At 40.8% G+C, this 13,595-nt stretch overlaps 1 protein-coding gene across 1 annotated transcript in view; it reads left to right on the top strand.

Annotated features, from left to right (window-relative positions):
• The window catches only part of CTNNA3 (catenin alpha 3), a 1,265,562-nt gene that overhangs the window by 56,535 nt on the left and 1,195,432 nt on the right, over nt 1–13,595 (top strand). Inside the window, exon 4 of the mRNA XM_081105050.1 lies at nt 4,497–4,663. Coding sequence (XP_080961176.1) covers nt 4,497–4,663 — 167 coding nt within the window. The remainder of the gene's footprint in view (nt 1–4,496; nt 4,664–13,595) is intronic.

Raw genomic sequence — 13,595 nt, forward strand, 5'->3', positions numbered from 1 at the left:
GAATTGAACCCAGGACCCTTCAGGCTGATGCTCTATCCACTAAGCCAAACAAGCCAGGGTCATACCTAATTTTTTGAAGATTAAAAAGATCATATTTGATAGAAAAGGGACAGAATGAATCCAGTAGAAGAAAACTTTCTGAATCTTGTTCTTGTGGTATTTTCAAGGACTTCAGTAAATTGCTTTTATATAGAGAGTGGGATTTCTTGAAGGTAAGTGTAGTTTATTTGTATATATTTTAAAAGTGAAATTTCCTATTCATTAAATGTCAAAGTAATAGCATTATAAGAAAGATGGGAATGATATTTCAAAATAATAGACTCCCTATGTGTAGAATTTATAAAGCATGAATGCTAATATTCTATATTGAAAGAAAATTTGTTGCATCCCTTTTCCCCTAATTAATTAGGAAAATAGCCATTTTATGCTGACACAAGTCAATTAGACTGTGAACTAGCTAAATTCTATAAACTAGCTAATTTTGTCAATAGCTGGAACATGTTGCTCTTACCTAGAACATTCCTCTGTGTGTCCTCAGACATGCCAGGCAATGGGAAGTTCCTCTCTGTGCCTCCTATACTTTGTACGTGAGCCCAGCTTAGACTGTATCGCAGCATTTGATGATTCTCATTTGTGACGTTGGGCTGCAAAATTGCTTCATATTGACCTGTATATCCTGGATGCCTATGATGGAGTTGTGTTTATAGGGAACAACAAATGTTTGTCAGAGGGAAGTTGGATATGTTCATTCACATATTTATTCAGCAACACATTTATTTACACATTGAATATATTTTATGTAGGCAATAAAGTAGGCACTATTTTAGACCATGGGAATACTGTGGTGACCAGAACAATGCAGCTTTTGCTCTCATTAGTCATATAATTCAGAAGAAAAACAGGCTTTGAAACAAATCATTACAATAAGTGATAATGAGCATTGTGATAGGAAGCAAAGAATCCTACAGTAGGATCTGCCTTAGCAATGGGGACCAAAGGCTTCCCAGAAGAAGTGATGTTTACATTGGGACCAGATATGAGCTGGAATCATCCGAAAAGGGTTGGGAAAATTGTGGGGGAGGGAGGGTAGTGAGACCAGTAATAGGAAGTTTAGGTACTGAATCTTTATTTCAGGAGTGACAGTTTCTCCCAATAGTGCTATTTGTTTGGCTGTTCATATTACCTAATGGAGACAAAGACTGTAATTATTGTTCAGTGTTTAAATAATCTTTCTCTGAGTATGACTCTTGTGCCAGTTGTTCAACATCTCAACTTGCTAGTCAAGAACACAATTCTTTTTTGATATATATTTAGCTTTAGTATATGAAGTCAAAGACAATATTCTACACAGGCTATCATAACTTTCCAATTCAAAATCATGACAACAAAAGATAAACTTTTTGTGCAGAATCATCTGCTCTCTAAATTTTGGAGGTCACTTTAATTTTTCAGTCTCCCAGCTGCAATTCTGACTTCCAGAAAAAGACATAAAAATCACCATTTACTGGTCTTGAAATTTTGTCATCTCCACTGGAAATTTCCTGAGAAAATAACAGCTAATACTTAAGTGCTTTCCATGTTCCCTAGCTATTGTGCTAAATATATATTATGAAATATATAAGTAATATTTTATCCTTTTCTTATAGGTAAGAACACTACAAGTAATAAATGTCCAAGTTTCAAAACTAGAAGTGGTGGAGTAGAATCTCATCTCAGGAGTATCTTGTTCAGGAGCCCGAGTTCCTTACATGGAGTTGCTTAGGAGAGCTGAATGTGATGTGTTAACATGCTGAGGTCGCCTCAGACCCTCCTCATAGGCTTTTACCATTATGAGGAACACCATTCTTTGTTATATTTAATAAAAATTATTTATTCCATTTTCTTCAAGTTCATGAATAAGTGAAAACTAATACATTCATGGAGTACTGTGAATAAAATAGGCCCTTTCATATGTTGTTGGTGAGATGGCTGTATTTTGGAGACTTAAAACTCATTTGCTTTTTGACTCAGCAATTCTACTTTTATGAATTTATCCTACAGCTAAATTTGATCATATATGCAAAGATATATGTCATGGTGGTTCTTTTTTGTTGTTGCTGTTGTTAATCCTCACCCAAGGATATTTTTCCATTGATTTTTAGGGAGAGTGGGAGAGAGAAACATCAATGTGAGAGAAACACATTAATTGGTTGCCTTCTGCATGAGTCCTGATCAGCGAGGAGCCTGCAACCAAGGTTCGCGCCCTTGACCAGAATCGAACCCCGGACCCTTTGGTCCGCAGGCTGACACTCTATCCACTGAGCCAAACTGGTTAGGGCTCATGGTTGTTGTTGTAGCATTGTTTAAGCAGAAAAAAGTTGGAAATGATTGTGTGCCCAGTAAAATAAATATATCAGTAAAATGTGACCTTAGTCAAGTATTAATAAGAATGATAATACCAACTAATCAGTCTTCACTAAGTGCTAAGCACTGATCTTACTTATGCTCATTAAATTGTAGGTATTATTATTATTAGCTTCATTTACAGAGGTTAAGTGACTTGTCCAAGGTGGTAGGACAGAGACACAAGCAGAATGGCTTCACAGCCCACACTGTTAATTACTGTGCTGTATGGCTCCTGGTCATCTGTATTCTAATGTGAAAAGAAAATAATTTGGTAAGGAAAATGAGGAACTTGTTGAAAGTTTTTATAGTATGATACCATTTATGAAAAGATCTATGTCTCTATCTTCTATATGGTCCATTTATAACAAATATCTATGTTTTCTTGTGACATAAAATCTCTCTAAAATATTTTCATATATATTAATGTGTTTGAATATATGAATATATTAAAATATACACATGTAAAACAAATATAAATATATACATATAAATACACATATCTACACACATATGCACACACACAAAATATGGAAACATTTCTGGACAGGTATACAAGAACTTAATGGGTGCTTTGGGGGATTCGTATGGAGACTGAAAAAAATGTTCACTCTGTACTCTTAAGTATGGTGAATAATTTAAAACCAACGAGCACATATTGCTTTTATAACACAAATAAGCTTAAATTGAAAAACTTAAAACACTGGATGTGGTAGTTCTTAAGCAATTATGTTACTGATTTTTGAATTAAAAGTATATTTTATTGATTTCAGAGAGAGGAAGGGAGAGAGAGAAACATCAATATGAGAGATAAACAGTTGCCTCCTGCATGTGCCCCAACTGGGGATCCAAGCTGTGGCCTGGGTATGTGCCCTGACCTGAAATCAAAACCATCACCTTTTGGTGTATGGGATGATGCTTTAACCAACTGAGCCACACTGGCCAGGGCTGAATTGTGCACTTTTAAAAATGAATGAACTCCAGGGGCAGGGACCATTTCCTCATTTTCTGAAAGCACGTTAATGATTCCTCTATCCCTAAACATCTCCCCCTTTCCAACCCTGATCCCTTCTAGCTTCTGCCCTTCCCTGGTGGAGGGAGGGAGCAGGCGCTCTCGCCCCCCACACCCTCTTGCTTGCATCTGTATATAGTGTGAGCAGCAAGTAGCCCCGTTCCCTCCCTGCCCCTACCCCTCCTCAATGTTATGGCCTTGGATATCCCATCTATAATAATAAAAGTGTATTGTGCTAATTAGACCGGATGTCCTTCCGGACAACTTTATGGACGAAGCTGGGGCTGTGAGGGAAGCTTGGGTCCCGGGTGCCTGCCGGCAGCCAGAGGGAAGCCCGGGTCCTGGGTGCCAGAGGGAAGCCGGTGCCGGCAGCTGGGGGAAGGAAGGCCTACTTTGCACGAATTTTGTGCATCAGGCCTCTAGTTTAATAAAGACAATTCGATCAGCTCTCCCTTGACCCCCCCCCCCCCAAAAAAAAGAATGAGTATACATTGCTTTTATAATAAAGTGCATTTTAATGGAAAAGCTGTAATAATAGTGGACAGATTTCTTTAATAGTTATATACTATGAAATATTATTTTTGTGTCTGGGTTTGGGATATGATTTATTTATTATAATTGACAGTTTAGGATAAAACTGCCCATGTTAAACTTTTATCAGAGAGTTGCTGTCTTATCTTAAAAAGGCTAGCTCCTTTCTAACATCCATTGAATTGGAGAGTAACTCAATGTAGATTTACCTTATTCTGATACACAAGATGGTATCCAATTGAAGCCTTAGTAATGAAAGCTTTCACAGAAATGAGATTCAGCAAATGCAGAAGTTGACAGCAATTTTCCTAGACGTTGTTAGTCAATTGAGCACAATTTTCTTGCAGGAAAATGGTATCCTGCTTCTTAAATGACAGAGCATTTATCAAACACAAATGTCAATTTGAAACTGCATAGTTTATTTAATGAGACAGTGTTCCAGTGTCAATGGACGGTATTTTAATATTATGCTTAGTCATGGAATGTACTTGGGGTCAGGTTGGATGATAAATGCTGACACAGGCATAGCTGAAACCTCACGCATGACTTACTTGGGGGCTGTGTTTTCCAGGCGAAGCTCTGAAAGTATCAGCGGAGAGATTTGCAGATGACCCCTGCTACCTCCCCAAAAGGGAGGCTGTGGTTCAAGCTGCCCGTGCCCTGCTGGCTGCCGTTACCAGACTCCTCATCCTGGCAGACATGATTGATGTCATGTGTCTGCTGCAGCACGTGTCAGCTGTGAGTAAAAGATGGCTTAGTTTCCCTTGGCATTGCTCTCCTTTCCATTTCCATTCTCTGAACCTGGCCTCCGTCTTAGCACATTCTGGCCTCACCCTCGTTTCTTAATGTCACCCACCAGAAGCTGAATGAGTTGGGCTTTGATACAAATGTATATTTCAAAAGAACAAAGACAAAAGAGTAAAGCCAGTGGAAACTCAACAGCAGAAGATGGCTTATACATGAGGAAATGGCTAGGAGAAAATTCTAGGCTATTGACCACTTAAATTATGATGTCCTCTGTAAATACATGTGTATAATAACATAATTATAGAGGTAAAGTAAATAATATGTATAAATATAAGTAACTGGAAAAAGAAACTTTAAAACTTAAGAAGACATTTGAAGTTTATCCTAGTTTGTAAGTGAATATTACTGTGCCAGATCCTCTTGATTCAAGATAAACGGTGCATGTTGACAGGTATCTGTGATACCTGCGGTCATCCATTATGAAAATGTACAAATGGATTTAATATGTGTAGAGAATGTATTTTAACTCAGTGACTAGAAAGGAAGCAAGATACCTGCTTGCTTTCTTTTGCTCGACAAACCCATTCATGAAGGTTTAGCAGAAAGATAATTTATTAAAGCCTTTTTTTTTTAAAAAAAATATATTTTATTGATTTTTTACAGAGAGGAAGAGAGAGAGAGAGAGAGAGTTAGAAACATTGATGAGAGAGAAACATCGATCAGCTGCCTCCTGCACATCCCCCACTGAGGAAGTGCCCACAACCCAGGTACATGCCCTTGACCGGAATCGAACCCAGGACCTTTCAGTCCGCAGGCCGATGCTCTATCCACTGAGCCAAACCGGTTTCGGCGTATTAAAGCCTTTTTAATTTAGTTTGATCAAGTCAACTCACTAATAATATCCAAATGAGAAGGATGTAAAGAACCTCTTGGAATCTCAGCTTGATCTTCTGCTTTAAAAAGGACCCCCACTCTTCGGTTCCTAAATACATTTGCCTGGTGACTGTAATATCACTACTCTATTAAACAAATGACTGCTTTGTCTGATTGACCTTTTTGTCAAAATCCTTTCCTCTAAAGGTTAAGCTAAACCTTTGCATCTTTATTTTACTCCCTAATGTTTATTTTAACCCAAACTAGAGAGATCTCCCCTTTATACTTTCATATGCCTTTCTTTTTATAGCTTTATTACTGCAAAAAAGCAGTTCGGTACTTTGCTTTGTTGTTTAAGTAGCTTTTAAGGAAAGGGAGTCGTTTTTATCACCAGGAGCTATCTACTAGTGGATTTGTAGGTGAGATAATTGAGCAATGTTTCTTGTTCCTTGGTTATTGGTTTATTGAATACCTTTAAAAAAAGTCCCTAAACATTTCTGAGAGTCGTACCACCTCCCCCCCATATGAGAATGTAGACACTAATAAATGCTGTAACCAAGAAATAAGTATGCATGATTAAGTGCCAGGAAATTTCTAGTTTCAAGGATGCAATATTTGTTTATATTATATTTTATTTTTAGTTGTTGTTATTCTTCAACCGAGGATATTTTTTCCACTGATTTTTAAAGAGAGTGAAAGGGAGGGGGACATACAGAGAGAGATAAACATTGATGTGAGAGAGACACATCAATTGGTTGCCTCCTGCAAGTGCCCTGACAGGGCCAGGATCGACCTGCAACCAAGGTACATGCCCTTGACTGGAATCGAACCTGAGACCCTTCAGTCTGCAGGCCGATGCTCTAACCACTGAGAACCAGCTAGGCCTATTTATATTTTACTAGAGGCCCAGTGCACAAAAATTTGTGCACTCGGGGGGCAGGGAGGTTCCCTCAGCCCAGCCTGTGCCCTCTCGCAGTCTGGGACCCCTCGGGAGATAATGGCCTGCTGGCTTAGGCCTGCTTCCGGGTGGCAGAAGGCAGGCCCAATCCCTAGGTGCAGCCCCTGGTCGGGCTCAGAGCAGGGCTGATTGGGGAGTTGGGGCGCTGCCCCCTGTCATGCACAGAGCAGGGCGGATCAGGAGGTTGCGATGCCACCCTCAGTCACGCTCAGGGTAGGGCCGATTGGGGGGTTGGGGCACTGCCCCCTGTCATACTCAAGGCAGGGTCGATGGGGAGGTTGCGGCGCCACCCCCTGTCACACACAGAGCAGGGCCCATCAGGAGGTTGAGGAGCTCCCCCTTGTCACTCACAGAGTAGGGCCGATAGGGGAGTTGGGGCACCGCCCCCTGTCACAGAGCAGGGCAGATCAGGGGGTTGGGGTGCCACACCCTGTCACACTCAGGGCAGGGCCGATGGGGAGGTTATGGCTCTACCCCGTCACACATAGAGCAGGGCCTGTGGGAGGGGGGTTGGGGCACCACCCTCTATCACCCACAGAGCAGGGCTGATCAGGGGGTTGGGGCACCGCCACTGTCACACTCAGGGCAGGGCCGATGGGGAAGTTATGGCTCTACCCCGTCACACACAGAGCAGGGCCCGTTGGGGGGGGGGGGGTTGGGGCACCGCACCCTGTCACACACAGAGCCGCAGGGCGATCAGGGGGTTGGGGAGCTCCCCCCTATCAGGCACAGAGCAGGGCTGATCAGGGGGTTGGGCGCCTTCCCCTGTCACAAACAAAGCAGGGTCGATAGAGAGGTTGTGGCCCCGCCCCCTGTCACACACAGAGCCACAGGGCGATCAGGAGGTTTGGGCGCTGCCCCCTGTCATGCTGATCCTGGTGCCAGGAGGCCTCTCGGCTCCGCTGATCCCGGTGCCAGGAGGCATATTACCCTTTTACTATATAGGATAGAGGCCTGGTGCATGTGTGGGGGCTGCCTGGTTTGCCCTGAAGGGTGTCCTGGATCAGGGTGGGGGTCCCGCTTGGGTGCCTGGCCAGCCTGGGTGAGGGACTGATGGCTGTTTGCTGCTGGTCACACCCCCTTCAGGGTGGGGGTCCCCACTGGGGTGCCTGGCCAGTCTGGGTGAGGGGCTGAGGGCTGTGTTCAGGCTGGCGGGTCACTGAAGCTCCCAACTGCTCCTTTTTTTCTTTTTTTTTTTTTTATTCTGGGCCAGCTTTAGCTTTGAGGCTTGGCTCCAGCTCTGAGACCTTGGCTGCTGAAAGCAGGTATCTGGTTTGTTTGGGTTCTGTAATCGAAATACTGTTTCAACCCCAGCTCTGAGGTCCTGGCTGGCTGAAAGCAAGTTTCTGGGGTTTTGTTTAGCTTCTATATTTGTAACAATGTTTCAAACTGCAAGCTCAGAGGCCGGCAGCGGCAGGCGGGGAACCCGGCTTCCTCCATCACTGAAGCAAGCAAGCCTCATGTTCGCTTCCAGCTGCCTGGCTGCCGGCCGCCATCTTGACTGGCAGTTAATTTGCATATCTCCCTGATTAGCCAATGGGAAGGGTAGCGGAGGTATGGCTAATTACCATGTTTCTCTTTTATTAGATAGGATATTCTAAATTTATTGAGATAGGGAAGAGTGAAAGGCTTCTCTGGGGTAAAAATTTCCACCTGTATTATCAATTAGGAGATGACTATATTTACAAAGACTCCAAGCACCTTCACTACCACTTTACTTGAATGCCACTAACTATTAGGCCCAGTACTAGGCAATTCACACACATTGTGTCATTTAAATGAAGTAGGAAGTAATGGTAAGTAAAAGAGAGCATTTTTTTTTAGAATAAAAATTGTAGTTTATATTTATTGAATTTTTATAAAGTGCAAAGCACTGTGCTGGATTATCTCCTTTAATTCTGTCCTCATAACAACTCTATGACTATGATTTCTATTTAAAAATTTTATTTTACAATTACAGTTCACATACCATATTATATTAGTTTCAGGTGTACACCCCTGTTATTAGACATTTATATAATGTATGAGTGATCACCTGGATAAACCTAGTACCCATCTGACACCATACATAGTTATGACAATATTATTGACTATATTTCTTATGCTGTACTTTACATCCCATGATTGTTTTTATAACTGGTAATTCCTAATCCCTTCACCTTTTTCACCCATTCCCCAACCTCTCTCCCATGTGACAGTTATGAATTTGTCTCTGTATTGGTGAGTTTCTATTTATTTTGATGTTTAGATTCCACATATAAGTGAAATCATATGGTATTTGTCTTTTTCTGTATGACTTATTTCACTTAGCATACTACCCTCTCAGTCCATCCATGTTGCAAATGGTGAGACTTCATTTATTCTATGGCTGAATAACATTTCATTTTATATATGTACTAGAGGCCCGTTGCACGAAGAGATTTGTGCAATAGGCCTTCCCTTCCCCTGGCTGCCGGCACCGGTTTTCCTCCAGCACCTGGGACCTAGGCATTCGCTCCAGCTGGAGCCTTCGGTCCTCGCGGCTCAGGATGGAGCCTTCGGTCCTTGCGGCTCTGGACGGAGCCTTCAGTCTTCGCTCTGCTGCTTCGCCCCTGTGTATGCAAATTAACCACCATCTTTGTTGGGTTAATTTTCATACTCTCCTGATTGTCTGGTGAGCATAGCAGAGGGACAGTTAATTTACATGTTTGTCTATTATTAGGTAAGATCACATCTTTATCCATTTGTCTATCAGTGGACACTTAGGTTGCTTCCATATCTTGCCTATTGTAAATAATGCTGCAATATACATAGGGGTGCATATATCTTTTCAAATTATTATTTTGAGTTTCTTCAGACTAAGGTAGTTCTATTTCTAATTTTTTGAGAAACTTCTATATTGTTTTCCATAGTGGCTGTGCCAATTTACAGTCCCACCAACAGTGCATGAGGGTTTTCTTTTCTCTACATCCTCGCCAACATTTGTTGTTTGTTGATTTATTGATGATAGCCGTTCTGAAAGGTGTGAGGTGACATCTCATTATGGTTTTAAATTGTATTTCCCTGATGATTAGTGGTGTTGAGCATCTTTTCATATGTCCATTGGTCATCTGTATGTTCTGTTTAGTGAGAGGTCTATTCAGGTCTTCTGCCCATTTTTAAATCAAGTTGTTTGTTTTTTAGTGTTAAGGTGTATGAGCTCCTTATGTATCTTGGATATTAATTCCTTATCAGATTTGTCATTGGTGAATATCTTCTCCCATTGAATAGGTTGTCTTCTAGTTTTGTTGATTGTTTCCTTCACTGTGCAAAACCTTTTTAGTTTGATGCAGTCCTATTTTTTCTTTTGTGCACCTTGCCTGAAGAGACATATCCAAAAAATATTCCTAAAAACAATGACAAAGAGTTTATTGCCTGTGTTTTCTTCTGGGAATTACATGGTCTCAGGCCTTACACTTAAGTCTTTTTAATCATGTTGAGTTTTTTTCTTGCATATGGTGTAAAAAAGTTATCCAGTTCTTTATTTTTGCATGTAACTGTTCATTTTTTATTGGAGAGACTGTCTTTACCTCATTATATATTCTTGCCTTCCTGGTAATAGATTAATTGTCATTATAGATGTGGATTTATTTCTGGGTTCTCTGTTCTGTTCCATTGATCTATATATCTGTTTTTAATGACAGTACTATGCTGTTTTGATTACTATAGACTTGTAGTATAGTTTGATACTAGGAAGCATGATACCTACAATTTTGTTCTTTCTTAAGATTGCTTGGGCTATTTGAGGTCTTTGTGGTTCCATATAAATTTTAGAATTTGTTCTTCTATGAAAAATGCTGTTTAGATAGGGATTTATTTAATTGAATCTTTAGATTGCTTTGGGTAGTATGGACATATTAATGATGTTAATTCTTTCTGTCCATGAGCACAGTATATCCTTCCATTTATTTGTAACTTTTTCAGTTTCTTTCTTCAGTGTCTTATAGATTTTTGGGTACAAGTCTTTTCTGTCCTTGTTTAAATTTATTCCTTGGTATTCTTTTTGATGCTATTGTAAATAAGATTGTTTTCTTTAAAATATTTTATTGATTTCAGAAAGGAAGGGAGAGGGAGAGAGAGAGAAACATCAACGATGAGAGAGAATCATTGTTTGACTGCCTCCTACATGCCCTGAACTGGGGATCGAGTCCATAAGCTGGGCATGTACCCTGACTGGAAATTGAACCATGACCTCCTGGATCATAGGTCAAGGCTCAACCACTGAGCCACACTGGCTGGGTGACAGTGATATTTTTAGTTTTAGATTTGTTACTTCATAGGTGCAGATTTCTTATACTGTTACCAAGTATAATTGAATCTGGAATGTCATTATGTATACCAATGGAGATTAAAACAGTATTAAGATGTTCCAAAATGAAAATAAACACCTGGAGTTTTATTTATTTATTTTTTTATCCAGCTATGCTATGTCTTTTGATTGGAGCGTTTAGTCCATTCACATTAAAAGTAATTATTAATAGGTATGCAGTTATTGCCATTTTATTGCTTTCTGATTGTTCTTGTTGTTTGCCATTGTTCCTTTCTCTTGCCCTCTTCTCTTGTATGTTGATGACTTTAAAAAGTGTTGTATTTCTGTCGAAACTGGTTTGGCTCAGTGGATAGAGCGTCAGCCTGCAGACTGAAGGGTCCCAGGTTCGATTCTGGTCAAGGGCATGTACCTTGGTTGCGGGCACATCCCCAGTAGGAGGTGTGCCGGAGGCAGCTGATCGATGTTTCTAACTCTCTATCTCTCTCCCTTCCTCTCTGTAAAAAATCAATAAAATATATTTAAAAAAATAAAAAGTGTTGTATTTGGATTCCTTTCTCTTTTATATCTCCTGTACATTTTTAGTATGAGCTTTATAGTTGGTTGAGCCACTGATTTTACTAAGGGTTTGCTCTAGTCAGTGAGTTTTTTCTTTTCTATATTTTCTTATTCATATTTTTGATCTTTTCTTTCCTACTTAATGAAGTCCTTTTGACATTTCTTGTAATTCTGGTTCAGTGGTAATGAACTTTTAAAGTTTTTTTCTTGCCTGGGAAACTATCTCTTTTGATTCTAAATGATAGCCTTGCTGGGTAGAGTAATCTTGGCTGTAGGTCCTTGGTTCTCATCGCTTTGAATATTTTGTGCCATTCCCTTCTGGCCTGCAAAGTTTCTGTTGAGAAATCAGCCTATGGTCTTATGGGAGCTCTTTTATACAAAATTAACTGCTTTTCTCTTGCTACTTTTAAGGTTCTCTGTTTGTCTTTAGCCTCTGGCATTTTAATTTTGATGTGTCTTGGTGTGGGTCTCTTTGGGTTCATCCCAATGAAGATGAACCCAAAGAGACCCACACTTCCTGGACTTGTATGCATGTCTATTTTCTTCTCTAGGCACTTCCTGAACTTGTATGTATGACTATTTTCTTCTCCAGGTTAGGGAAGATTTTAGTCATTATTTCTTCAAAAAGGTTTTCAATCTCTTGCTCTCTCTTTTCTCCTTCTGGTACCCGGATGATGTGAATGTTGTTATGCTTGATGTCCAGAGGTCTCTTACACTATCCTCATTTCTTTTGATTCTTTTTTCTTTTTGTTTTCTACTACCTTGTCTTCCAGATCACTGATTTGATTATCTGCTTCATCGAACCTGCTGTTTATTCCATCTAAAGTATTCTTCATTTCGGTTATTGTATCTTTCATTTCTGACTGGTTCTTTTTTTATATATATTATTTTTATTTTATTTTTTATTTTTATTTTTTATTGCTGAAAGTATTACAAAGGGTATTACATATGTGTCCTTTTTTCCCCCCCGCCCTTGACAGTCCCCTAGCCTCCCCTATCCCCTAGTGTCTTATGTCCATTGGTTATGCTTATATGCATGCATACAAGTCCTTAGGTTGATCTCTTACCCCCTTCCCTCCTGCCTCTCAACCCTCCCCGGCCTTCCCGCTGCAGTTTGACAATCTGTTTGAGGCAGCTCTGCCTCTGTATCTATTATTGTTCAAAAGTTTATAATGGTCTCTATTATCCATGAATGAGTGAGATCATGTGGTATTTTTCCTTCATTGACTGGCTTATTTCACTTAGCATAATGCTCTCCAGTTCCACCCATGACGTTGCAAATGGTAAGAGTTCCTTCCTTTTTACATCAGCATAGTATTCCCTGACTGGTTCTTTATGGCCTCTATCTCTTTGTTGAAGTTATCACTAAGTTCATCTATTATTCCCCTAGGTTCATTGAGCATTCGTAGAAACCAGTGTTTTAAACTCTGTATTAGGTTAATGCTTATCTCCTTTTCATTTAGTTCTTTTTCTGGAGTTTTGTCTTGTTCTTTCATTTGTGATATGTTTGCTTGTCTCCTCATTTTAGCTGACTCCCTGTGTTGGTTTCTATGTATTAGGTGGATCTACTACATCTCCCTCCCAGTCTTGGCAAGGTGGCCTTATGTATTAGGTGTCCTGTGAGGCCCAGTGATGCATTCTCCCTGGTCACTTGAGCCGGGCACCTTATCTGGGTGCTCCATGAGTGTCACTTGTGTGGGTTCTGTGCACCCTCCTGTTATAGTTGAGCCTTAGCTGCTGTGGGCATGTTAGTGGGTGGGTTTGACCTTCAGGCTGACTGGCTATGAGGGCTGGTCATGACTACGGCAGACAAGCTGTTGTGTGTAGGCTGACTCCACAGAGTGGAAGTTGCCGTAGTGGAGCTCTGATGTGTCATTTGTGAAGTTGATTGGATAGTGCGCAAGCAGACACTGGGTGTGTTCTGTAGTCTTTTAGGAGGGAACCAAGCAGGCCAATGTCAGCCACCATCTGTGCCTGGCTTGGGCTGTCTGGTGGGAGCACAAAGTGATCTGCAATTCTTTGCCACTTATGCTGGGTTTAGAAGTGCTTGAGAGAAGCTAAGCTGTGAACTGAGGCCAGTTACCACTAGTGTAATGCTTGCTACCCTTTTGTGGGCACCATGATTTGAGCTGAGGCCAGCGAACACTTGTGCTGGGCTGGCGACCACTTAGTTGCAGTTACATTCCAAGCCAACACTGGCTGCCTCTTATGCCAGGCCTTGGGCCACCTGATCTGAGTTACAGTGCAAG

The sequence above is a fragment of the Myotis nattereri genome, assembly GCF_964212035.1.
Source record: "Myotis nattereri genome assembly, chromosome: 13".
Lineage (NCBI taxonomy): Eukaryota > Metazoa > Chordata > Mammalia > Chiroptera > Vespertilionidae > Myotis > Myotis nattereri.